Genomic DNA, 27,870 nt, shown 5'->3' with positions numbered 1-27,870 from the left:
AAGGGGGGGGGGGGTGGAGACTTTAGTGGGGTTATTGAAGCCAAACTCGCATCTATAAAGGGTGGGGTAGGCTCCTGCCTTATAAAAACCAAAAATACAAATTAAGAATCCAAATGGTGTATTCTGTTGACACATATGAACAACATTTGCCCTAATCACTCTAATAAACATTGCAAGTCATGAAAATAGCCTCAACTTACATCAAAATATATCAAAGATTGACCATTTTACAAGTCTTTTCTTAAATCTAGTTTCATTTATGAGTTAACTTATCATGCACATTAATGATGTAAATTGAGTGATTGCCTTATTTCCTGTTATGTGATTTCATGGACACTGAACACAGGTTCGTGGCCTACCGAGATATTTTGATTTTTTGCAAAGAGGAACATCACATTATTCAAATGATATATGTAGGGCTGAAATAGGAAATTTTTATGAGAGCAACACTCTACGTCATAGTTTTCACATATTTAATGAGTTTCCAAGATTGATCAAATTTCAAATGTGTATATTTTGGAAAAAGAGGTTTTCCTAAAATTTCAACAGATTTCGAATACGATTATCACACACAACAAATGCACTGATTATGGGGCAGATTCGCTAGGTGTACGTATAGTAAACTGTGATACTAATGATTTAGGTCTATACTTGTAACTCGAAATGAAGCTATACGTCGCTGATAAGAAATAATAATTTTTAAATTTTCCCCCGACTGACGATTGGCAGTTTTGAACGAAAAGTTATAGAAGAATCACAAAATTAAACGTATAAGTTGCATTTATTAACCGCAAATTATCAAGTTCATATTATTATTCAGTGGTGAGTCTGTTTTCCCAAGGAATATCCGTAGTTCACTATACCTTGCTATACAACCCGTTAAGCATTTTATTTTTAGGCCTACAATGGTAGTTGCAATCTGGTATCCCTCAGTAAGTAATAGAAACTGCATTAAGGTGACTACTTTGAAGGTAGCAGCCACAGCAGCCACTGGTGTATACGTCAACGTTACGCGTAGTTGGCGATTGATGTTTGTACACTGTGACGAGCGCTGGGTACGCTGTGGCGGGAAAGTGGATCCCAGCAGCCACTAAGGGCAGACTTAATTAGCGGACAATAACAAGAAGTTTCCCTTTTCTTACTTGTTTTACAGCGATAATAATTCACGCTATGCATACTGTAAAAGGCCAAAAATGGCACCATAAGAGAGATGAGATGTTGTTCTTTCATGTGATATAAATTCTGGAATAGCTAGAATGGTGGACGATTTTGGCATCCGTAGTCAACTTTAACTTGTGATCCTACCCAAAACTTGTGGAGAAAGGCGTAAATTGTGGCAATTTTTATACCATTTTGTTTTGTTTTTTCCCCAAAATGTCTAAACGATTAATTTATAAGAATATGCAAGAGTCAAGAGAGGTATAATGAGGAAGTAAAGTTATTCCTCTTACACGTACGTGGACGTAGTATGAAAAAACTTTCAATAACACTTTGATTTATTGAAAATCGATGGCTACAAACCGTTCGATCCTTACAGGAAAGGGATGGATCATTACACATTGCGTATATACAGCGCGTTTAGAGAGAGGTCCGTATCAGGGTTAAAATTTTAAGGCCACTTTTGGTCAAGAAATAGGTTTTGTTACCGATAGAGATATACCGTAGAGATATACCACGTGAAAGAAGAACCATTTTTCTTAAAAGTAGTGCTAACCGGTCCTCTAAACTAGCAATATAACTCAAATTAATCGATTTTGAAAAAAAAAACACAAACAATACCTTTCTTATTTATGCCCTATATTTGAACAATACACTCGACCGCATTGTCAGTTATAACACACACGACCGCAGTGTCAGTACTGTATGTTATGTCTTACTGTCCTTTTTCTCTCAGTGGCTGCTGTAATGTCTTGCTGTTGGTGGCTGCTACCTTCAGTGGGGTACTTAGATGACAAAGATTACTGAAGTGAAACGGCGAACGAAAACATCGTTCCTTACTGGCAGTACTCTCCTCTCGGTTACCTCTCAGAGTATCATCAGAATAATCATGACAGAGGAAGCAGATCGTGGTAATTTAAAATATTCATATCGTTACCATCCATGAGTGCAATTTCGGGCTTCTCTTCTCTGTCCCACCCTACGTCTTCCTTTTCGTTCGTCCCTCATCATATACGCACCTTGCATAACATTAGGCCTAACAGTAACATAAACAGTAAGGCCTAGCGAGTAACGAGTAGGTTCTATACTAATTGTTCGGCCGACACAGTATGATGGTATACGGTTAATTCGCTATAGCAAGGCATTAATACTATTTTAAAAAGTAACGTTTATGACGAGATCTCTGATATCGTTCAGTGGTTTAGTTCTATCATGCAGCTATGTGATTTCATCGATGGTTTGACCAGATTCCGCCAGAAATAGAAATAACTATGCTATGCTTCTTGTGCTGGTTAGGAGTCAAACTGCTTGAAGCAAGGAAAAACTTCGCGCATGCATTGAAGTTCACTGTACAAATTAAGCTATACGAGCGGAATATTCCACGAAAGCTTCTTAAAATCCAAAATTGATATTTTCATGTTTCACCGTGGCAATTTCAGCTGTCTAGATCTGTTAAGGCTTTGTACAATGACTAGGCCTAGATTAACATTTCTAAAAAGTGGTTACAATTTGACTTGCAGGCACAGCAACAACTTAGACTTAGAGGACACACAGAGTTATCGTGCACTAGCATACTAGCCTATCCCAGTAAAGTTACAAAAGAGACTGGTCTACTCATAACAGCTAGGCTTAACCTCGGAAAACGTCTAGATGTTAACACAAAGATATCGTAGTTAATTCATAGAAAACACTACAGTTCTATAACTGAGTGGAACTTCTGCATTGAAATTATTGAACCAAAGGAAACTAACATAAACTGTTGTGAAGTTGCCACTGATGTTTAATTTTACCACCCAGCTTCAGATACTCAACATTAAAGACATTGAAGACTCGCCCCATACCACATGCCGCCCTGTGTAAAAGTTAACTTTCTGTTGCTTGCAAGTGGAGTTTTTTTCTTATTGCTTCAAAATGCAGACAGTTATGAAACATGATACCTTGTTAAGTCTTTTATATGGACCTGAGATCAGGGAGTTAATAAGACATGTGCTAGACAAGTTTGTTAGTAAGACATACATGTTTATAATTATTTATTAAATTACTATTTATATATTTGAGCGAAATTGTGTATTAGACATCTATTAGACTAGTTAATAATCTTGTATTAGACTTGTTAGTAAGACATCCATGTATTAGACTAGTTATGTATTAGACATGTATTAGACATGTATTAGACCTCAAACTAATATTAAATTTCATTTGCACTTTGCATACAAATGACATTTTTAGCTATGTTTGTTTCTCTCATTAAGGACTTCTCGTAACTGCTGTTGAAAATGCAAAGGAATCTGGAAACACTTTGAATCAGAAGACAACCCCAGAGCAAGGTACTATATTTTTTATAATGTATTGATTCACTAGCTGTACATTATGTAGATTTCACATACTGTATACCGTGTAGTTGATACTTAACATTATCATCCAACAACAACTAATTTTTTTTTATTCTCTTTTTTGCTAGTTGCATCCTAAGTTGCGCCTCACAATGTACCAGTAATGCAGAACCTTGTTGTTAAAGATGACCGTTATGTAGCGAATGCGTTAAAGCACTGCACAGCCCTGGAATAAATTAAGCGTTCTCATATCAGTTCAAATATTAATCAATATTACTTCTCATAAAATAATGAAAATGGTATGGTCTTGTGCACATACTAAGCAGCTTTGAACAGTTTATAGTTGCTTCCTTTCTTTTAGCACTTTAGGCATTGTGTCAATTTGTCAAAAGTAAGATGCTGAGAGGGCTGCAGCATCCTGCATCCAGGCTGCATAAGACATATCGTTTGGTATTGTGCAGTTTCACACAATAGATACTGCAGTTTCACACAGTACCTGTAGTTACTGCTGGTGTGGTGACATAATCTGTATAACTTGATATTGATTCAGCTTTGCTGCAGGGAACTTGCAGCTGCTGCAGCTTAGCTCTCTGGCATAGTGTCTTAGTCCTTTTGTTACACCAAACCAGATATCTCATTTCATGTAGCAAATAGTTCCCTTAACAGCCTTCAGATTCAAGCCTAACCAGGTATGATACTGTGTGCAGCAGATTCAACATCTGTATGTTTATGCTATGTAAGTTTATACCAACATTCCCGAATGAGTATCAACTTTAAATATTAGCAAACTCAAGCTGATATGTGATAAAATGGAGAATGAATTGAGTAACTGGACAGTAGTAACATCAACTTGGTGTTTCATTTAATTTAATTTTTAATTTTGTTATTGTTTCATTCATTTATTTTTTATTCTACTTCATTTTATGTTATATGTTATATTTTATATATTATTATTATTTTTTTTATTTTATATATTTTTATTCTAGTTTATTTTATTTTATTTCTTAAATTTATGTATGTATTAAAAAATTAACTTTATTTTTATATTTCTTTATTTATTTTCTTTATTTATTTCTTTTTATTTTCATTTTATTCTGTTTAATTTTATTTCTTTATTATGTACAGGAACTAGTGATACCATTGTAAAGGTCAAGATAGAAGTAGATGAAGAAACTCCAACTGAAGACGAGACTTGGGACGATGGTAGGAATAAAACATGCATGAATTTGGCACATTCTTAAAATGAGGGAATGAGGTCTTTTTGTGAATAAATTTGACTCTAGGATCAATCTGTAAAAAAGCACACTGGGAGGTTAATCTCTGAGAAGACTTGTAGTATGACTACAACAGCATCAGTTATGACTACAAGTAAATTTTAACCTTGGTATGAGTATGAGTACAACAGCATGAGTTATGACTGCAAGTTGACAATCCCTTGATATGAGCATGGACAACATCATGATTAATGACTAAGAGTTCAAGTAACCTTTGTATAAATATGAGAACTACAGCTTGAATAATGACAGTACCTTTTGTTTGTGTCTACATTTGAGCTCAAGCAAATTGCTTGCAGACATGTATCAATGACTTTTGATTGAAAAGTCTATGCTACAGAGCTTGGAAGGGCAGGCTACTTATTGACAGTGTAACAACAGTCGATGTTGTGATTAGTAAGTGAGATGAAATGAGAAATTCTGAATGCTCATAAACCGACTATTTCCCACTTTGCCATTAAATAATTTCTTCCGTTCATATATGATGCTTCTCATGTGGATACACAATTGCTAAGTAAACCCTATTGCTTGTAGTGGAGATCAAAGGTCATTAGAAGTCATCAGAGGTCAATATATACTAAGACTGTAGAAACTTTCAAGAAAGGAAGCTAGGATCTCCTAATCTTTACAGTAAATGTGGATGTCCAATTTTATTAATTATTTTTAATGCAAAGATTGGCAGTTAAAAGTCATTTGAGTGTGTCATATGTCACAAATGTGGAATTCTTTTAAATATGGTATTTCAGTAAGTGAATGTTTCATGGATCTAACACTTTCTATGACCCGATGTCAGTCGAAGGAAGTTGAGGGCGGCAGATATGTCACAGTTTTACATTCTCACAAATTTTAGTGAATGTTACATGTATTGATCTCATACTTTGTATGAATTAACTCTAATCTGGAAGGAGCCATGTGTTAATTGGACGATAGTCTGATGCTGATGGATGTTAGAGGTCAAAATAGGCATAACGTGCAAGTACTATACTTATACACCAAGCCCTTAGACACACACCAGTACCTTCACACTTCTAGCTGCCAGCTCTGCCACTGCAAGTTTGGAATTTACCAACGGTCAAGCACTTGGTCTTCGTCTCATTTGCTCTAACAATTCCTCTATCATTTGTCATACAGATGTTTTAGAAAAACACCTTACTGTCAGGGGCCATAGTGCCAGAAGGGTAAATGGAGCCATTCAGAGAGTCCACTCCCTATCCAGATCATGAACATTGTCAGTGAAGTTCAAAAAGGGAAGAGATTGAGACGACAAGCTCCATCTGGTTGCTACTTTCCACCCAAATCTTCCTCCTATTCAGCAAACCACCTCTAACAATCGCAACATTCTCCTAACTTCAGATAGAATCCAACGAGCCATCCCTGAAAAACCCACCATCGCCTACAGACGTCCACGCAACCTACAAGACCTTCTTGTGTGTGCTGCTGTTCCACCTCGTACTTCTAACCCTACACCCATTCATCATGGTACTTTCAAATGCGATTGTACTTCTAGATGCATCGTCTGAAGCCACCATATTGTTGAATCCAATTTCATTACCAGCCACAGCACCCAACTCACACACAAGACTAAGGGTCACATCACTTGCACAACATCTAATGTCATCTATTTGATCTCTTGTAGAGTTTGCATCATCCAGTATGTTGGTAAAACCAAAACCACCCTCAAGAAGCAGTTCTATGGTCACAGATCCACAGTCAACACCATGAAGACTGAGACCCCAGATTGGAGAGCACTTTAACCTTCCCAACCACACCATTAATGACATGTCCCCACAGGGGATTGAATCCTTAGGTAGCCATCCTAACCTAGTACACATCAGCAGAGAGAGAGACTGTCGATGAAATGCCTGTGCACCATTCAACCTCATGGGCTCAACATTCAGGAAGGACATGACTAACCTTTCTTCTGCTCCCCCCCCCTCCATCTCCCTTTGTTTCCCCCTCTGCCACCCCTCTTCTTGGAGCTCTCTTCCACCTTTTTTCTCCACACTTTTCTGTCTTTGTCTTTCTCTAGTGTATTCCCTACCCTCTTCCCTTATCCTCTCTTAGTCCCTCTACAGTGTATCTTTCCCCTCTTCCCCCTGTTGGTTTCATTCTTCTCTCCATCCCTTGTCAAATAGTTTTCTTACTTTTATCTCTTTTGTGTTCACCATGCTCATTAACCTGTCTGTATTCTGTGCGTGTATTTGTCCCTTCTGTTCCTGTTACTTGTCATTCAGCCTCTGAAATTGATCCTGCTAGGATCGAAACATCAGGCCTACTTACTTTTACACAAATACTATATCTGAGGTATAAAATATGGAACACTTTTCCAAAGTTATGCGGATGAAACCTGTTGTTTTCAGTGAAGGTCAAAGGTCAATTTAGTATAGCTGTCATTAAATTATGAAAATATGGTAAGTGTGATGTTTCAAGCAAGGAAATTTTGATGCCTCTCATTCTAAGTATGTATATGTCAGGATGCCTAGCCTCTTGATGAGGAGAAAGAAAGCCATATGTGTGTGTTGTGGAGGTCAAGGGTCATTCAAAACCAGCATGCGTCAGTTTAGGGAATTAGTAACACACAGTCATCAAGCCTCATTGGAGTTTTGCAATAGTTTTGTTAAGTTTAGTTTTGTTATACATGTACTTTAACAGACTCATAATAATATTTTTGATCTATTTCAGAGTTTCCTGTTGTTTTTGCTGAACTCAATAATGGTGAGGAAGAGGATGTTGCTATTATAGCTGAGGATGTTCCACCAGAAGATGGTAAGATGATTAAACAAGAAAACAAGTGCAAAGAAAAGTTTTGTTTTCCCCTTTTCTTCAGACGTTTGGTAATCTTTAGGAAATCCAAAACTGACCATTATCCTACAAAATCTTTTAGAACATTTCAAAGGTGAGCAACCCAAAAATGTTATAAATTGAAGTTTGTACAATACAGAATGTGAAAAAAATATGGAATAAAAGTCATATTTGAAAATATTTGAATTTAACCAATTGATGGTAAATGTTAACTGCCTGGAGAAGTAAACCAATGTCTGCTCCATTTTCCCTCTGTTTCTGTTGTTGTTGTATAAGTTAACACTGTTCTTCGGACAACGCTGTCTTACCTTTTGGTTGTCTGCAAATTGCAGCAATACAGCAATGACCAGTTTATATGCTGTCAGAGATATGTGCTGGTTTGGTGAAGTGAACACAGGCCTTGGGGAGATACCAATTTATTAGTTTACCTATTTTGGGAATACTATACTAACAGTGCAATATGAATATGATGTACACAATGTAATGCGTCAGACAACCTCCAAAGCTGAGTTTAGTTTACCAAACAAACACTTAATCGTCTTGGAGAAACAAATTTCTGCAAATTCATTTAAGAGTTTACTTAAGTGTTCTGTCTGGCAGTTGGTGAAGAAACAACCAAATCAGATCATTTCCCAATTAATGTAAATATTCTTAGCTATGTTCACATTGATAGGAATGGAGTATCATATATCTTATGGGCGTTACAATTACAAACATTAAGATGTTTTTCATTATCAACTTAAAACAAGTATAAAATCAAGTTCAATTTATGAAACTGTTTTAAGTTCAAGTGTGTTCTTTCCTGTCTTGTTGAATACACAGATGTACAGAGCTTTTGTTGCGAAGAATGCGGTGATCAATTCACAATTCATCGATACCTTTTGAAGCACATGAAGTATATACATGGACATCCAGTCTTTATTCCCAGAGATGAAGAAAAAGCAGACAGCGATCATACTACAGATGAACAAACTGGTGAAGAAGACAGTTACTCCTCGGAGAAACCAAATCAATGTAAAAAATGCTACAAATCTTTTAGTGTTCAACTTTTGTTGAAAGAACATGAGAAGACTCATATTCAGTCAAGTGATAGGCTGCATCAATGTAAAACTTGTGGCAAGTGTTTTAGTAAAAGTGATAACTTGAAGAAGCACGAGAGAATTCACTCTGGAGAGAGACCGTATCAGTGCAAAGTCTGCAAGAAGGCTTTCCGTCTTATGCACCATTTGAGAGTACACGAAGTAGTTCACACTGCCGAGAAAGCATTTCATTGTGGGATCTGTCAGAAATCTTTCACCCAGAAGAACAGTCTACAGCGACATGAAAAGTCCCATTCAGAAGAGAGGCCATTTCAATGCGAAATTTGTCAGAAGGCTTTCAGACACGTACACCATTTACGAGTACATGTAAGAATTCATTCTGCGGAGAAATTATTTCATTGCACGCTCTGTGAGAAGTCCTTCACCCGAAAGCACAGTTTAACACGACACGAAAGCACCCATTCTGGAGAAAAGCCTTTTCAATGTGTCCTATGTCCAAAGTCGTTCAAGTTACTGCAACATTTAAAAACCCACGAGATTGTACATTCTGGAGAGAAAATTTATCAGTGCACTATTTGTCAAAAGGCCTTTAACCGGGTCAGTAATTGGAAATCACATGAGAAGAATCACTCAACAGAAAGACCGTTCCAATGCCAGACCTGTGATAAGGCCTTCAATCAGAAACACGTTTTAATCAAACATCAGCAGATCCACAGCGGCGAAAAACCATTTCAGTGTACCAAATGTCAGAAATGTTTCTTTCAAAAGTCAGATTTGACAAGGCACCAGAAAGTGCATTCTCTCGAGAAACCTTATCAGTGTAAATTATGTGACAAAGCATTTAAATTGTCTCATCACTTGAAAACCCACGAAAAAATTCACACTGGAGAGAAACCACATCAGTGCCTCAAATGTGGGAAGTTTTTTCGTAGGATCTACAACCTGAGATCGCACGAAAAAGTTCACACTAAAGAGAAACAGTTTAAATGTGAAACCTGTGGAAAAACATTTTGTAGGAGTTCGAATTTAGAAATACACAAAAGGACTCATAATGCAGCAAATTCATATTCGATCAAGTTGAACCCTGCGGTATTTAACGAGGAAGAGGGTTGGTTAGAAGAGGATAATATAACTGACAAAAATGATGATCATAGTCCTACAAGAATGGACACAGTGGACAATGTTAATGAAGACACTTTGGATTCATTGGACAGGTTGGACAGGAATGACAATTTAAGTGATGATGAGTTGGACACAGCCAACAATGTTAGCCAAGACACGTTAGACTCATTGGACGATCCTAATGATGACAAGTTGGACAACTCAGACAATTGCAGTCATGGAAAGTTGGGCACAACAAAGAATGATAAAGAAGATAGGCCTAGCTCTTTTGACAATCTTAATGTAGACAAGTTGGGCAAAACAGACAATGATAAAGATGATGGGCCAAGCTCTTTGGACAATGTTAATGACGACAAGCTGGGCACAACAGACAATTTAAACCATGACAAGTTGGACTCAGCATACAATCTTAATCAAGACAAATTAGATTCATTAGACAATCATTATGATGGTAAGTTGGACACTACAGACAATTTAATTCATGAAGAGTTGGACACATCAAACAGTGATAAACAAGACACATTAGACTCATTGGACAATGTTAATGATGACAAGTTGGACAATACAGACAAATGAGGAGTTGGGCACAACAAACAATGATAAACAAGATACGTCAGGCTCTTTGGACAATATTAATTGTAACAAGTTGGACACTGCAGACAAATGAGGCGTTGGACACTGCAGACACTACAGCAATGTTGATAAGGATGCATCAGACTCATTGGACGAAGTTAATCATGACAGTTTGGACACTAAATCATTTCAATCATGACAGTTTGGACACTAAATCATTTCAATCATGACAGTTTGGACACTAAATCATTTCAATTATGACGAGTTGGGCACAACCAACAATGTTAATCGAGAAATGTACAATTCCTTGGATGATCTTAAGGATGACAGGTTTGGACACTAAAGGCAATCTATATTATAAAGAGTTGGAAACAGCAGATATTGATAATCAAGAGATGTTAGATTAACCCGACAGTCTTAATTATGAAAGGTTGAACACTGTAAACAGTCTGTATTATGACACACTGGATCCAACAATAATCATAAACAGTTATTTACCAAAGACAATCTTAATAAAGACATATTGGTCGCAGAAGAATAATCAACAGATAATCTTTATCATGGTGAGTTGGACAAAGAGACACTTTTCATCCTGACAAACTGAAATTATCGGATGAGAACATATTCAAGAGAAGTCGGACACGACAAACAATCTTAATGATGTTTCATTGACAAGATAACATCTTAGTAACAAAGAATCTCTATAACTGCTCATTAAAGTAATTTTCATAATTATTGCAGTGACATAACTACTTTATTTCAATTTCGCACAATTGTAACCATTGGCGTAGGAAGGTACTTTTGAGTGGGGGGGGGGGGCTGAAGACTGATGGCCGACCTTTGGATTTTTTTTGCGTTTCCAGGTGGCCTCAGATGCAATTTGGTGCAATATAGCACACTTCAACACCCACTACATTTTGTAAACATAATTTTGTATTTTCACCTGGCCATAGATGCAATTTGGTGCTCCAAATTGTTTTTTTTTCTCATTTGGAAATGAAAAAGGGGTTTTCTGACTTGCGAAGCGGGGGGGGGGGGCGGAATGATACTTCCGCCCCTCCACATTTTTCACTGGGGGGGCTGGCGCCCCCCCCCCCAGCCCCCCGGTTCCTACGCCCTTGATTGTAACCTAATGACTTTTTCAAATTAATGCATTTTTAGACAAGAATCGCACAAATCTGTAGTCAATCTAGGGTACTGTATCTATTACATTGACAATTCTTACAAATCCATCTCTAGTTTCAGAGACGTTTTTAGCCTTCATGTCTACATTCATTGCTACATTAATGACTTCGGTATGTGTACTTCAAGAATCTCAATATGTCAGTAGGATATTTATGATAATTATTTTAATCCACAAAATTCAGTTTTAATTTTGTAGTTCTAAAATTTGACAAAATGCCTATAATCTTGTGACCATAAATCCATTCTTAAACTAGATCGTTCACATTTTCCCATCAAGAGAAGTAACCATGTTTTAATGTGTACATTACCTTGGTAACGGTATCATCATGTTATTGACGTAAATTGCAGCGAAAATATTTTGAATGCCAATCCGTATCAACTCAATATATATTTTTTTATGGCACAGAGACGTAAGTAAAGAGTTGAAGAAACATTATCTAGGATATTGCAAAGAACAGAATGGCTTTGTGAAGTCTAAGGAATCAAAAACGAATCCAGTATTTATTCAAAAGAGTGGATGTGGTCCTGTGGTCGTTCAAGCCGACTATCATTTGAGGGAAAAATATAAAAACGAAATTCTGGGGCATATTAAAGCTACATGCAAGGTTGCTAATAACTATTAATATTTAGTATGGCGTTTACAAGGTGGAAGGGGTGAGACCCTCATCCCTTTGGATCCGCACCTGGGAATTTACAGGTAGTTACGTTGGGTAAAGCAGTTTATAATGTGTTACGCTGTTTGACATGTATTCTAGCAACGAAATTAATGAACTTATACCCGTTACAAAGCTCCTCATCTACAATAGTTTCTGCTATGTTCTTGCGAATTAAATAACTTCCCTGGGAAAGTGGTATACAAGATATATATTTACAAGTGTGCAAACTAATCTATTTTGACTTTTCCTTGTGTTGTTTTTGTTTTTCATTTGAAGTCCAAAATGATGCAGAGAATATTTTGCCCTTAATCTGTTCGAATTGGCATTTTCATCCCTTCTTTATTGCTTCCTGTTATACTGTAATATAAATTATGTGATAAGCATTCCCAAGATCTACCATGTGCTATGTCCTGTACTCCTTGTTCTACATGATTTGAATCAAAATGTTGTTGACAATAAAATTCACATCCTACCATACATGTACAATGGGGATTCCCACTCGAACAAAATCAACGTATAGGAAGTTATCATATCGGTCCTATCTAGTTCCACGAAACATGAATCTCATGAAGCATCATATCGGTACCATGAGTTGATCACGGTAGGTTCGTTAATAACTTTTGAAGAAGCGATCAAATTCAGTTGACTCGTGCTATTTCTGTTATCGTTTAAACAAGATTCGTGTGAAAACGGCCGCTTGTATATTTGTATGTTATTGGTAAAGGTGGAACGGTTTGATTCTCATCAGGTGCGTATCCGGGGGGGGGGGGCGTTGGGGGCGCGCGCCCCCCGGGTAAGGAAAAGAGGAGAGAAAATAAAGAGAAGAAAAAAGGGAAAAGGAGGGGAAAAAAGAAAAGGAGGAGAGGAAGGAAGGGAAAAGAAAAAGAAAAAAGAGAGAAAAAGGAGAAAAGGAGGGAGTAGAAGATAGCCAAGACCTCGGGAAGAGAAAGATCCCTATTATATACACAGGGTAGCCAGTGACAGATCAAGGATTACGTAGGGGGTGTGCGCCTCACCCTACCCCTTACCCCGACAACTCCATTTTTGACGTTTCCGTTTTTCCTCTCTCACTAATGTACTTGAACTCGACCGAGTCGTCGGGGAACATAACGCATTTCGGGAAGGGGGCGACCGCCCCCCCCCCCCCGAGCAAATTTTCTTTATGACATCGCTAGTAATTTCAAAATAGACAATGCTTAGATGCAACTTACAAGGCCTGGGAAGTGTCATTTCCAGCGATCTGGGAGGCATTTTCGGCCAAAATTTTTCTTGTACGCTTCGCGCCAACTCATAGTTTGCCTACAGGCTTCGCCCTCCCTTGGCAATTACTCGCTACACGCCTTTTCGAATTTGTAAAGCAAAGAGCAGATATAACATCATATCAATGAGCATTGAAATGCATGTTCCACGATGAACAGCCTCAAAAACTGTCAATGTGTGTAGTCAAAGGCGTAGGAGCCAGATTGGATTTGGGGGCTGTAATGACTTGCCCGAAAAAAAAGCCAACATTTTTCGCGCGCGAAGCGCGCATTGAGCATGTCGATGCCAATATCATATAGGCAAGATCGGTCATTACATTGTATGGCATCGTCTACCGCACGGTCCGTCAAAGTTGCACAGTATACCGCCGGATGCTAATGTAAACAACCAAATGTCTTATGTAGATGGAGAAAAAGCATACAGATCCATTTATGTCAAAACTCTCTTTTACAGTAGTAATGTCGGCCAAGCTTACAACTTTATTATAATTACCAAGGAGATCATTTTAAGCTATTCATTGCTATTTATTTTTCTTTCAGTAGGTGCCCGAAAAAAATGGGAAAACAATTGGGGGGGGGGGGGCTGCAGCCCCCGCCTCCTACGGGACCTACGCCTATGAGTGAAGTGTTCGGTTTCGATATACCTGATATCGGAAATATCTGCTATTTTTCTGTTCCTTCAACCAAGTTTTGTAAAAGCCATTATAAGAGGTTGCAATATTTGTACATGTACCAATAAATTAACTGTGTCGGAATTTTCCAAAATTTCCTCACCAACATTCTTCATCATACTTTCCTCTACTCGTTCAATTTTCACCTGTCTGTTAGGGGTTCAAGGAGGTTTTTCTATATTGGTTGTCTATAGATTGAATTTTGTGCAACATGGGTATGTTTTGAAGTGATTTTATTCACGAGAAAAGTGAATTTTCAAATTCTCAACAAGTAATGGGCTTAAAACCTTGAAAAGTGGGGCTTTCGGATATTGTGGGCCGTGACGTAGAATAACCTACAAAAGCAATGATCCATATTACATGCAATGAGGTCGAACATGATGTGTGACTGGTGACAATCTTCAAAAAGGTTATGGATGGAAAAAACTTTTGGGAAATACTTGGTTCTCAGGCAAAAGTGTACATCTGGTTGGTCATTTTCAAGCCCGAGAAGTGCCATTTCCGGTGATCTGGGGGGTATCAAAACCAGAAATTTTCTTGTACGCTCCGCGCCAACCGATGGTGGCGCTCCGCTTAGATAGTAATTCGCGCCCCCCGGGTTAGAAAATCCTGGATACGCGCCTGCTCATATCTTTACGCACGGATATCATGAAACGTAATTCTGTATATGTTTCTTTCTTGCCAGTACCTAACAGTTTGAATACACTATTTATGACAGTATAGTTACCCATATTTCTTCTATGTTGTCATTTGCCTTATTTGTGTTCAGGTACAGATCAATACGCAAACTTGTTCAGTATTTTCCACGGACAGTTCCTGAGTCCACTTTGAATTATCTTAACTTATCATGGACAGCTTGTCACGCTAGTATGCTCCACCATCGTACAGATGTATACTATTCATTAGAATAGTGCATATTCTATGGCCTTTTCAACTGGACATAAAATACAGAACAACCCAATACCATTGAGCTATATAACTTCCCCTGACAAAAGTTACAGGCTAAAGCCGGTATTTATTCCAAGTAGATACTCTTCACATTGGGTTTGCCTGGCATTGTATGTAGGCTTGTCATGTTTAAACAGTTTAAATACCATGCAGATATCTGAACGGTTGGTGGTAGTACTTTGTTGTATCAAAATATGGTAACTGAATAATTATACACCCACATTATTAACCCTTGCGGACAACAAAAATACAGCTATCGAAAAAATAAAGTCCGCGAAGACTAAATCTTTTATTTATAAATCGTAATTAAAAGAATACATTGCTGCGTACGCAAGGGACACTAAAGAAGAACTTTCGACATTCAACACTAAATTCATTGAAAGCCAAGTCCGTCCTCTGGAAAAACAACGTCACTTAGCTCCTGTTCTACACTATTTATTTTCCTTGAAGTATATCAGAATATGAGAACAAGCTTCTCTAGCCCACAGGGCCTCACTTTCCCGGCTTCCTTAATATTTTCCCAGGACCCCTTATTGGCCCTGGCTCCTTTAAACCCATGTCGTCAGGCCTTGTCAATACGATGATTGTTGTAGGAAACATTTGTTAGCAAATAAAGTGTGATATTCGTACTTAAGTCTTAACTTGTACTGACTTGTGAGATGATAGTTGCCATGGGCACCTGTACCTTAAATATGATATTTTCCTAGCTTTTGACGGTGTAGAAATGATAGCTACAAATATGTCATTATAATCTTTCAATACCGATAAGGTACGTTTTTACTATTTGCACTTCTTCAATGTAAAATGGGTGTTGTGTTTTCGGTTGACATTTCAAACTACTGATTGGTCTAAATTACTTCGGACCTGTATTATTCGTTGTTCTAATTATTATTTACTGAAACCTATAAGTATGTGGGTGACGATTGAAGGATGAAAATATGTTCACTACATATTATCTTTGTGTATAAGAGACATTCCTTAGTTAACTCATTGAGGTGTTACCCTGTATAAACTATTGTGGTTTTGATCACCAGTATACCCCATACGTCATCATCACCATCATATATGCACTGCCTGCTATACGAAAGTCAAAAGTAAACCATATAATATTGTGTAAATGCAGACATGATCCATAGTCACACAGCATATTATTATTTATCATGATCGCCCCTATATCTTATCTTATCAAGATTCTGTGGTTTGCATTTAATTTTTGTTGGACTTTGTCTTTCATTGAGTGGTTGTACTATCATGAGACCTGCCTATACAAACTCACAACAACGAGCAGTCATCGGTGTATCAGATAAAAATTTCATTAACCTTCACGAACAAATAAATAGCGTCAACGACTATTTCAACAGTGTAAATTGATGAGATGGCCTCGTTTAAAGGATTCTGTAATATGAGAGCGAAATATAAACGAATATATACTTTAATTATTGTTATGACTCTTCAGTCGTTTGAATTGAAATTAAGAAATCGATTTCGTTTTAACAATTGATACATATTTAGTGATTTCTTATCAAAACAAGTTCATATAAAATGATGAAACGAAACAAAAATTCAGTTTGAATAATTTTCGATGCAGAACTTCTTCATGCCATCATAGATTACGCTCTGTCTCGGAGCTGAGAACCAATATGGCTGCTGCATGCGTAGCATAATTTTACACATAGTTTCTTTTTATACATCATTTTTGGTTGACATTTTATGCTGAAGGTATATAGATATACCTTTACTTATCCAAAATATATGAAGTATAATTTAAGATAGTCTAACATATGTACTGCTTTAAAGAAGATGTGAATGCTGGGTAACAATAGCGCGATAAAACCAGTAAGAAGGGTAAAGTCTAACTTCAAATCTGATAAAAAGAAAACAAACAAGCTGAATAATAACTTGACGAATATTTCAATATGAACATCGAGGTCAACCAATTACCAGTAAGGATGACTGAGCCGTCTGGTATTCAGCCAGTCGCCATTTTGATTAAGGAGTGTTCACTGAATACCGGACGTACCTTATTGCTATTTCTTCAATTAAACGAAGAGAGAAGATTGCCGTGATTTCAATTATGCATTTTGATAATCACATTTCTATCTGACACGGTGAACAACTTTCCTCTTAGGTAAGTAATTTTCTCATGAACATTTCTCGAGTTTATGAATCATGCTCCTCTCTTCAGTAATCCTGTAAGGTAGATAGTTTGATAGCTATTTTCAATCTACACAAAATTCACTTTAATAAAGTGGAAATCTTATAAAGACACAAATGTCGTCATTCACTACGTCCTTTCCTTTGTCCAGACCAATGTGTTAATTTAATTCGTTGTTAATTTGTAAATTTAAAATGTTTTAAAGTTAAAATCTTTTAACTTAATGTGAACAACATAACGTCCATATATAACATGTAACATCATTTGGCGTTGACATGTCTCAAGTAATTTAACTTGCATTCTTTTCAGGTTCTAAGCATTAATTTATTATTATTGTAACAATGTTATCAAGTATGAAGATAACAATAATGCGAAAGGTTGAAATTCGATTTAACATAACAGCAAGAATTAGTATACAGAAAGAAGATATTCAGAAATGCAAAGTAATCATTGGATAGGAAGGGAGTTAACTAACAATTGCACAGAGAGTATCCATGATTTTAAATTCTTTCGTAAGTATGATTGTAAACTTACACATTTGTAGTCTTTAACGATAATTGTATGTTAATGTTAACTTCTTCTTTGCCTGCCTCGATAATTCGCTTTTGCTGATTCCCTCAATTAATATCAAAAGCAATGGTCAACACTAACGACACGAATTATTTCAAACTACAGTTTTATGTTTTATTATTGTTTTCTAAAAAATCTACCCATTGAACGTAAACCTTCGTGCCTGTTATTGGTTACTGTTTTACTGTAATAGTTAAAAATATTGGTGATATAGTATAAATATCTGAATAGATACATTTTTAGTTATTCGTGTTATATTTACTGTTAATGAATAAAAAAAAACAGACTCATTTGGATTGATCTAAAGTAGTAACATGCTTTAGAATATTACTAATAAAGCAGGACGAAAATAAAATGAAATTCAACACCGGCCTTCCATGACTTAAATGTATCATAAAGATTCATAAAATTATGCAGTAACATGCAAACATACTTTTATTGTACCTTTCTATATCTTGTTTCTCAGAAATGTCTATAGCTAAAAGTTTTTTTTGTGATTTTTAACAGTATACAAATATAATTATACTACACATTTCAAAACGGTCTTCAGCTGACATCTGCTTTTCTTTTTAATCAAGATGAGTTTGTTTGTATTTTCAGTACACATTTGTTTCTTTTCTTTTCTCTATATGTCACTACATCATTTTCTCTGTTTCATTAAACGTTTGGGCAAAGAAATGGTATACTATTTAAAAGATTCAATGTGGAAATTTATAACATACATCCCTTTTTGCCACAAAACTTACTTTAGTTTGAATTCAGCATTCATGACAGCAAATTCTCTATCAGATCATGTAACAGTAGAATCTTCCGAACTGTAAATTTGGTTTTAAACTTAACGTGACATTAGTCTTATACTATAGAGGAATATCCCTTTTTGTGTTTAATTATTAATTTTCTGCAGATAAAATGCTAATTTGTGTTTATTCGGTTCTATTCATTTTCGGTTTGGGTGGACTTAGACTTTGCTGGTGTTTGTTCTACCGAGTGCACTGTTTACAAACCGACAAAAGCATCAAACCATTTGATGTTTTAAGATAACAATTTATTTACAGTCCCAACATTTCATATTCTCACTGCGAGCTCAAATAACAATACACGCAATATTAGTTAAAGGAGCAGTATGTCAATACATCCAAACCGAATTATATTCATGTTTAATGTGATTATAACTGATACATTTAATTCATACAAACGGTCGAATCTCGCTCTAGCTATTTCATGTATTTGTTGCTTTTACAAACTGAATTTGCACATGAGCTGCAACAGCACTTATGCCATACTATAGATCGAGGTCTCGAAGGCCAAAGGTTGCCTGGTAATATCATAATTCTATCTATAATCCTCGTAAAATTGTCTACCTTTAGATGTTTTCTTGATAATGTCAATGATATGAACTTATATTAATACCCTATAAAATGTGCATCATGCTTTAAGAACATTTTGCCTCATATTGGTTTGATCTTCTATACCATACTGTTTGAAGGGGAAAGTATAAAATCTGATGAAGAGCAATCAGACGAATATATAAATATGGACCTTGAGCTCAGTCAATAACCAAATTAAGATTACAGAACGTTTAATATTCGGTTGTTATACCGTTCACTATTTTGATTAAGTTCTTGTAAGAGAATGCCCTCATTTCCATTATGTAGATCATTGTCTTATGAACTTGCTGAATCTCGTGAGCAAAGTTTTTTTTTTTTCTATTGCATTGGATCACCAGGCCATGCTTTATGTAGCCACATATTGATTCTTCTTTACACGTATTAAATATTGGCAGGGTGGTCTGTAATTGAAACTATAAATTGGATTCTTAGGAAACTAAAATACTTGGTTTGGTGAGTCTGTTTTAATATTCTGGATATTTGGGTGGCAGCATTTTATCAATAATTGGTTCTGTTGTTTAAACAATTCGGTAAAGAAGGGTTTTACAAACATGTTTCTATACGATTATTTGCTAAAAGCGGAATATAAATCTCACAGTAGTAAATGTTATAGACCATACTATGTTGTTAACGATCTTTAATGAAACAGTCAAGAAGTATTTTACATACTATTCGTGATCTAGGTGAATGTAATTCCGCTCAAGTACTAGTAAATATAAGCGGTAATTCAATAATGAATCAAGACCGAATTGCTGCAGTTTATAGAATACTGTGAAGTAGAAACTACAGAATCTTGAATGTTACCGCTACTTTGGTCGAGTGGATAACGGCGGCGGTATTTGCAGAAATGGGCTTAGCAATCGAGGGTTTTTGGGGTTCGATCACTAATCGAGTCATAGTTAGGTGGGGTTTTCATCAAAGAGCAAACTAGGGTCCCATCTGAAATGACTTTCTAAATTGAAAAAGTTCCAAATTTAAATAGAAGTGCTGAATTCTTCAGGCTTCTCCCCATTCTTGGTCGCTTAAAAATAAGTGCTTGACTATTATTATTATAATTGATTTCCAACGTGCTGTTCAGTGCATTATGGTGGCTTTTAGTTAGTTTGAGTTCGTTTGTTTTAATATTTTAGTCTCCTTTTTCAAGTTCATTTTTACGTTGTTTAGTTGATAAACATATATATAGTGTATGAGCTATTTTACATATTAATGAGCTGTATATCTTTAATTAGGCTATATCGATTTTGACTGAGTTTCTTCCGTTACCTATTCAAGGTAGAAAGATGGGAAATCGAAGTTCAAAGAAGAAAGGTTCGAAGAGAGGAATTAAAACAGACACAGCACCAGGAGCTAATCGGAACTCACAAACACCTGAACTGAGGGATGCGTCGTCACCAAGACAACCATTTAAAAGTGAAGCATCTGCATCACCATTTGAGAGTATTCCACACCGTGAGACTCCCTCAGCATTATCTTCAACAAACACAAACTTCCGAGCATCTGAAAAACATAGCACCCCTGCCAGAAAGAAGTATTCAGACCCACTGACTATAGAAGGTAGGCAATATTGTTTAGTTTTGGAGCATCACCTGCGACAGCTTTATGATTTCTTGGTGACTATTTTGACACTAGTCTTACTCGATTGATTGAGGGACTGGGAGGGGAGGATGGGGAAAGCAAGACGGATTACTGATTACTTTATCAATCAACAACTAATCTCGTCGCTGTCTGCACGGCGTTCTTTACTTAGAAACATTGTTTGGTAGAAATGCCGTTCACTTTAATGTGGTGATTTTAACTTCAAACGTCAGTATTGAATTGTCACATGATTGTATAAGCGTTGTGATGCAATGTAAATGGCCCACACTTGTCATTCAAAACGTAGTCTCACTATTGCATTACCACATCTCGTTTTTAACGTGATGCAATGGTTAAATCCTTGCTTGACGTATGCATCTGGTAGATTTTCATGTTCATATAGCTTAACATTTCCAACCGTCATACCACATTTCTTGTTTAAAAATCCGTTTATTTTACTTAAAGTGTATCGAAAACTCACTTAAAATGCATAAAATTCTCGTTCCATGAAATATCCATGCGATTGCGGCCTTTATATTTAGGAAGAAAAAGCACCGATTCACATTGTTAAGAAACGAAATGTAAGTTAAATTAATTTGAAATATGGATTCTAATGAAACTGATAAAAAGTGTACATCAAGTCCATACATACTCAAGTTAGTATGCGTATTATATTTCACAATTATTATTCCAATCAAGACACCAATATTAATTTATATTGTATTACTTACACCAACATTAAGAAACTCTCTAAGATGCGTTGTTAGATCAACTGACGAGTCGGTTCTTCAACGGTTAATGATTGCATTACTTTATATATAAACAAAGAATCTATCTTGCTGGTGATTGTGTTGGCCTGTTAGTTTCGTTTATTAATTATTGTTTGTTTTATTTTTCTCATAGATAAGAAACAAATACTAATCGATGGGCTTAAAGAGAAGTATAAACTTTATTATGACTCCGTAAAACCTTTACCCTATATACAAGACAGACTTTATTGTGTAAATACGATATTTGTCGAGAGTGGTGTGGTTGCATTGAGTGGCAGTGTTACATCGAATGATAAAGATGCACCATGGGAACAGTTAGATTCTTACAAGACTATATTCAATGATCCTCATAGGAGGTGTAACAGACGTATCATAGAAGGAGAGCCAGGGTATGGGAAGTCTACTCTTACCCTGCAGTTAGCATATGACTGGTGTAATGGTGTCCAAGATTCACCTCTCGCTGACGTAGAGATTCTTATTTTACTCAGACTTAGACAGTTGGGTAATGTTCCGTCGATCTATAGAGCGATCAAGCGATATTTGGTGCCAAAGGAATACAGGGTCAAGGAGAGAGACATCAAGGAAATACTAGAGAGTTGCAAGTCAGTAGCATTTCAGTTAGATGGATATGATGAATACCCAGGCAGAGACACCAACGAGAAAAGTGTATACGGCTTGAAAACAGATAATGGCGAGGAAAATGACGTAGGACGCATTATCAAGTACAAGATGTTCCAAGAATCTGACGTTACCTTGACAACCAGGTATCTACCTAATGAGTATGACAGAGCCAAAACCAAACGATTTAAACTTACTGGTTTTGATGAGACTGCGCGTGATCAGTACATCCGTAAGGCTGTTTGTGGAGATGATGAGGTAGCTATTGCTAAAGTTAAGAAAGGTCTCAAAGAAAATGTCATTCTTGATGACCTATGCCAGATTCCTCTCTTATTTACTATGTTCTCTCACATGACTCATGAAATAGAGGGTTTTCAGAAATTTAAATCTGTTACTGACTTCCTTCGCCACGCGATGAATTGCTTTCACAGTCACATGAGAAACAAATCCAAAGATTTCAATGCTAAAGAATACTCAAAGTTCTTAGAACATAATCACAGTGAACTTGATAAAATCGCTTTCGAAGGGCTCAGTAAAGAGGATCAACAAATAACGTGGAGCCAAGTAGAATTCCTCCAGCGACTCGGTCAAGATTTTTATGATCAGTACATTCTTGTTGGTATCCTAGTAGAGGAGGAGATGTATGATATTGCAGATGGACAGACTCCTGGTAAGAGCGATAAGATGAAGATTGAAATAAGCTTTTACCATAAACTATTCTGTGAATGGTTCGCGTCATTTCGTGTGGTGGATATCCTATGCATGCTGGAAGATTCAGCTGACTTGGAACCAATTCTTGGGAAGATGGATCCATTTGACCTCCAGTACGTATTTCGATTCGCTTGTGGGTTGAATTTCACCGCTGGCAAGAAAATCATCGAATATTTGAAAAGCAAGAAAGATGGAGACAAGTTTGCAATCCTTTGCATCTTAGAACAGAGTGGAAATGTTGAAGGCATCGTAGACACTGTCAAAGAGCTCTGTTCTAAATTGATCATCATCAGTAAAGTGCACAGCAATTTACTTCAGAGGTCGACCATACAGCTCCTGCAGATAGCATCAAGCCATGAAGTAAGTATACTTTATATACTGAAGCCCCCCATTGTTTTGTGAAATGCTAACCGAGAAACATTTACCCTTTGATGATACTTATCTAAAGCATAATAGGACTCTCGGATTAAATTAAATTTATATGTGGTAGTTGTTAATACCGTAAGAGGGGTCCCACTGTAGTCCTAGTATAAATAATTTATCGAAATCGTTATACCAAATTGTTTCTCTTATACATGGTAGTTCATATCTCACGAAATCAATGCAAGTTCCAATTGTATGATACAGTCAATACATTTCAAATAAATGATATTGATCTCAACTAATCAGCCTCAACGGTACCTCATTCTGGAACACTGGAACCGTTATCAGACAAAAGTAGGTTTGTACTTGTATGGAGCAGTTGTTACAATTCTGCTTATTGAGCTAAAAACTAAAAATAAGAAGAGGTATTTAATGCGATTATATAATTGAATGCTAAGAACTAGAATTCATCGATCAAAAGGCAAGTTTAATAACATATTTGGGAATAGTACGAAGAGGAACAGTTCACAGAAACATATTCAACTTGTGTACAGAAACAGATCAGGTATCTGTGAAAACAGATGAAGCAAAAGTATTAGGAATTTATGCCATGGCATACGCAAGCCTTAGACTATGTAATCGGACATTCGTGTGTTCTCTAAAAAATAGTAGCCTGGCACTGTCATAGCTACTCAGTACATTGGCACTGACGCAGCTTCTCAGTATTTAGCTACTATAACAGCTACTCAGTACGTTGGTACTGTCAGAGCTACTCAGTAAACTGGCACTGCTTGAGCTACTCAGTAACGTGGTACTATCACATCTATGCAGTACATTGGCACTGTCACATCTATGCAGTACATTGGCACTGTCACAGCTATGCAGTACATTGGTACTGTCACAGCTATTCAGTGCCCTGACACTGTCGCATCTACTCAGTATTTTGCTACTATCACAGCTGCTCAGTACGTTGGTACTATCACAACTATTCAGTGACCCTGACACTGTCTGATGTACTCAGTCACTTGGTACTGTCACAGCTATTCAGTACATTGGCACTGTCACATTGATTCAGTACATTGTTACGGTCACACCTATTCAGTACCATGAAACTGTCGCAGTTACTCAGTATTTAGCTATTATCACAGCTGCTCAGTACGTTGGTACTATCACATCTATTAAGTAACCTGACACTGTCTGATGTACTCAGTCACTTGGTACTGTCACAGCTATTCAGTACCTTGGCACTGTCACATTGATTCAGTACATTGTTACGGTCACAGCTATTCAGTACCATGAAACTGTCACAGCTATTCAGTACCTTGGCACTGTCACAGTGATTCAGTACATTGGTACGGTCACAGCTATTCAGTACCATGAAACTGTCACAGCTATTCAGTACATTGGCACTGTCACAGTGATTCAGTACATTGGTACGGTCACAGCTATTCAGTACCATGAAACTGTCGCAGTTTCTCAGTATTTAGCTACTATCACAGCTGCTCAGTACGTTGGTACTATCACAACTATTCAGTAACCTGACACTGTCTGATGTAAACAGTAACTTGGGACTGTCACAGCTATTCAGTACCCTGACACCGACTCAGCTACTAAGTACCTTAACACTATCAGAGCTACTCAGTAACCTAGCACTGTCACAGATACTCAATACCCCTGGGACTGTCATGTATACTAAGTACCATGGTACTGTCACAACTATTCAGTTGCAATGGCACTGTCAAAACTACTCAGTATCCTTGCACTGTCACAGCTGTATGTATCATGAAACTGTCACAGCTAGTCAGTACCAACTACTGTCACAGCTACCTAGCACCACGACACTGTCACAGCTAGTCAGTTCCATGGCACTGTCACAGCTAATAACTAGTTCGGTACTGTCATAGCTACTCAGAACCCATTCACTTTCAGAACTACTCAGTACACCTGGAACTGTCAGGGACACTCAGTACCTTTGGACTGTCACATCTCATATGTACCTTGGCACTGTCACAACTACTCATTTACCATGGTACTGTCAAAGCTACTCAGTATCCTCGCGCTATCACAGCTACTCAGTGTCCCTGGAACTGTCAGGGATACTAAGTAACCTGTCACTGTTGGAGCTTCTCAGTACCCTGGCACTGTCACTGCTAATTAGTACTCCTGGTACTGTTAGCGATACTCGGTGCACTGGCACTGTCAGAACTACTTAGTACCATGATACAGTCACAGCTACCAAGTACCTTGGCACTGTCACAGTTACTCAGCACCCTGGAAAGATCACATCTACTCTCAGTACCTTGGCACTGTCACAGCTAACCAGTACCTTGACAAGCAGTCACAGTTACTCAGTACGTTGGTGCTGTCACATATCAAGTACCTTGGTACATGTCACGACTACTCAGTACCCATGACACGGTCACAGCTACTCACTGCCCTGACACTGTCAGAGCTACCCAGTACCTCAGTACTACCTCAGTACTACCACAGCTAATCAGTATTTTGACAATGTCACAGCTACTCAGTACCCTGAAAAGATCACAGCTACTCTCAGTACAATGACACTGTCACAACTACCCAGTACCTTGGCACTGTCACAGTTAGTCAGTACGTTGGTACTGTCACAGCTACTGAGTACCCTGGCATTGTCACACCTACTCAGTACCCCTGGCACGGTCAGGGCTGTGAGATCGCGCCATCCCATCGGGCACATTGGGTCTTTTGTTTGTTAATGCAGTGAGTCTTACTTATATATGCAGTTTGTGAAACTCTTTCATGACAGTCAGTTCAGAAGTGATCCGTCGCCAAAACAACTCCGATTCACCGCAACGTCTGTTAAAAGAAATATATAAAAATATAAACCTCACAACATTATTCAGGGTATATTCATTATGCAAACGAATCGCAACTATGTGTTGTCTCTGTAAATTGAGTCTGTACCCAAACTAGTTGTTTTGACAAATAAATCGTTATATTACGTGATTGTTAACTGTACATGACTTTAGAATGTTACTCATCTCCCCTCACAATGCACCACCATATATTTTGAAAGTAGCGTACATGTTCACGTTGTGCTATACATAATTGCGCCCTCTGTTTCATTAATGTGTGCCAGAGCAATCTATGACACTGACGTTTCCATGTTGCAGACACTTTTCTTGCGCGAGGTATATTATGTCATTGTGAGAGGGACGACCCAATGTAAGTACGTACGGTATGCATGTATGTCCACTGTTCCAGCAATCTCGCAGAATTATAAGCTCATTATTCTCACTGGCATTGTCCTGTTAGGAACGATCTTTCTATAACCAGAAATATCATAATACAAGGGCGTAGGAACCGGGGGGCTGGGGGGCGCCATCCCCCCCCAGTGAAAAATGTGGAGGGGCGGAAGTATCATTCCGCCCCCCCCCCCCGCTTCGCAAGTCAGAAAACCCCTTTTTCATTTCCAAATGAGAAAAAAATCTCATTTGGAGCACCAAATTGCATCTAAGGCCAGGTGAAAAAGTTTTTACAAAATGGAGTGGGTGTTGAAGTGTGCTATATTGCACCAAATTGCATCTGAGGCCACCTGGAATGCCAAAAAATTCCAAAGGGGAGGGAGACACCCCCTCCCCTTAGACCCCTCCCCCATGCCGGCCTTCAGTCTTCAGCCCCCCACTCAAAAGTACCTTCCTACGCCACTGTCATAATAAGATCATAAAACTCACACATGGACAATACCGTCCGACTGAAGGAAGGAATCCCGATATCTCAGGGCGTGTAGAATAGACTATGCACTGCATGGATACGGAGAAATTGTGACATTCACAATTTGAAAGAGAACGTTATATATTTACTTTGACAACTAAGCTTTATATTGCATAATTGTAACTTGGGCTTGAGTTTCGGATATGTTGCTCCCACAATGCATCATCGTCCAACCTGTCTCCGTCGGTGCGTTCAAATTACACATGCATATGTACGAGGTCAATTATAATTATGACAGCCATTATTGATAAGTTATTCTTGTATCCGTGTTTGCTGTCGTCGAATTATGAACTGTCGTAAAACTATTTAGAATAAATTCTGACAATTTAGTTAGAATGCTCCGATCATTGATAAATACTATATCAGGGAGTAGCTATCCACAAAGCATGTATTTATTCCAAATACGCCCAAAACCGTTCACTAAAAATCCTACTTGCGACCTTGGACTATCTTATAATGTACCATCACGTGACCATGTGTGTGACACTTTACATTGTTATTCCATTACGTAGCTATGAGTAAAACTAAGGTCATGGGATTCAATGTATTGTCAATTGTCAAGAAAGAATGCCAATATTATATTCGGCTCCTTTTGAAATAATGTTGAAGAAGTTTCTTTGTTTCGGTTGTACCGCATATATATGTTGTATATTTATGTACTGTACAATATAAGATTTACAATATCTCTTTTCAAGTGAGTGATTTTGATAGCCCTTGTTTTTATTCTGCCCTCACGATGGGGATATTAACGCCGCCTACACCCTCCCCCACCGAGAAGTAAACATAGTCCAGGTCCCAGACCCGGTAGTTTACAAGGAGTCTTATACGATATAAATAGGATGACAGCCAGTACAGTCTGCTTTCATTTGTGAACTTTTGGCAAACATGCGATGAGATATAATGACGTACAGATAGACAACAACTTTCACTTACACAGAATTAATGTCGG

The 27,870-nt window shown here is 37.4% G+C and overlaps 3 protein-coding genes across 13 annotated transcripts in view; all 3 read left to right on the top strand.

The window, feature by feature from the left end:
• The first annotated feature begins 1,915 nt into the window (after nucleotides 1-1,915).
• LOC139983653 (uncharacterized) lies at nucleotides 1,916-12,525 on the top strand. Its single transcript, XM_071997354.1, has 5 exons — nucleotides 1,916-2,069; nucleotides 3,411-3,485; nucleotides 4,617-4,694; nucleotides 7,448-7,531; nucleotides 8,390-12,525. Exons 1-5 carry the CDS (start codon nucleotides 1,949-1,951, stop codon nucleotides 10,303-10,305), a joined length of 2,274 nt encoding a protein of 757 aa, XP_071853455.1. The 5' UTR covers nucleotides 1,916-1,948; the 3' UTR covers nucleotides 10,306-12,525.
• A 4,489-nt stretch (nucleotides 12,526-17,014) lies between these two features.
• LOC139983650 (uncharacterized) overlaps nucleotides 17,015-27,870 on the top strand; it is a 468,492-nt gene continuing 457,636 nt past the window's right edge. For all 11 annotated transcript variants that reach the window (XM_071997347.1, XM_071997345.1, XM_071997341.1 and 8 more), the window contains exons 1-3: nucleotides 17,015-17,153; nucleotides 20,411-20,688; nucleotides 21,613-23,168. In XM_071997347.1, coding sequence (XP_071853448.1) covers nucleotides 20,415-20,688; nucleotides 21,613-23,168 — 1,830 coding nt within the window. In that variant the 5' untranslated portion in view covers nucleotides 17,015-17,153; nucleotides 20,411-20,414. The remainder of the gene's footprint in view (nucleotides 17,154-20,410; nucleotides 20,689-21,612; nucleotides 23,169-27,870) is intronic.
• The window catches only part of LOC139983718 (uncharacterized), a 202,583-nt gene continuing 191,761 nt past the window's right edge, over nucleotides 17,049-27,870 (top strand). Inside the window, exon 1 of the mRNA XM_071997451.1 lies at nucleotides 17,049-17,149. The gene's annotated coding sequence lies outside the window, so the exon portion shown is untranslated. The remainder of the gene's footprint in view (nucleotides 17,150-27,870) is intronic.

Source organism: Apostichopus japonicus, chromosome 16 (assembly GCF_037975245.1).
Source record: "Apostichopus japonicus isolate 1M-3 chromosome 16, ASM3797524v1, whole genome shotgun sequence".
NCBI lineage: Eukaryota > Metazoa > Echinodermata > Holothuroidea > Aspidochirotida > Stichopodidae > Apostichopus > Apostichopus japonicus.
Note: the sequence above shows the minus strand (reverse complement) of the source record. Positions and strands in the feature narration are given on the sequence as shown.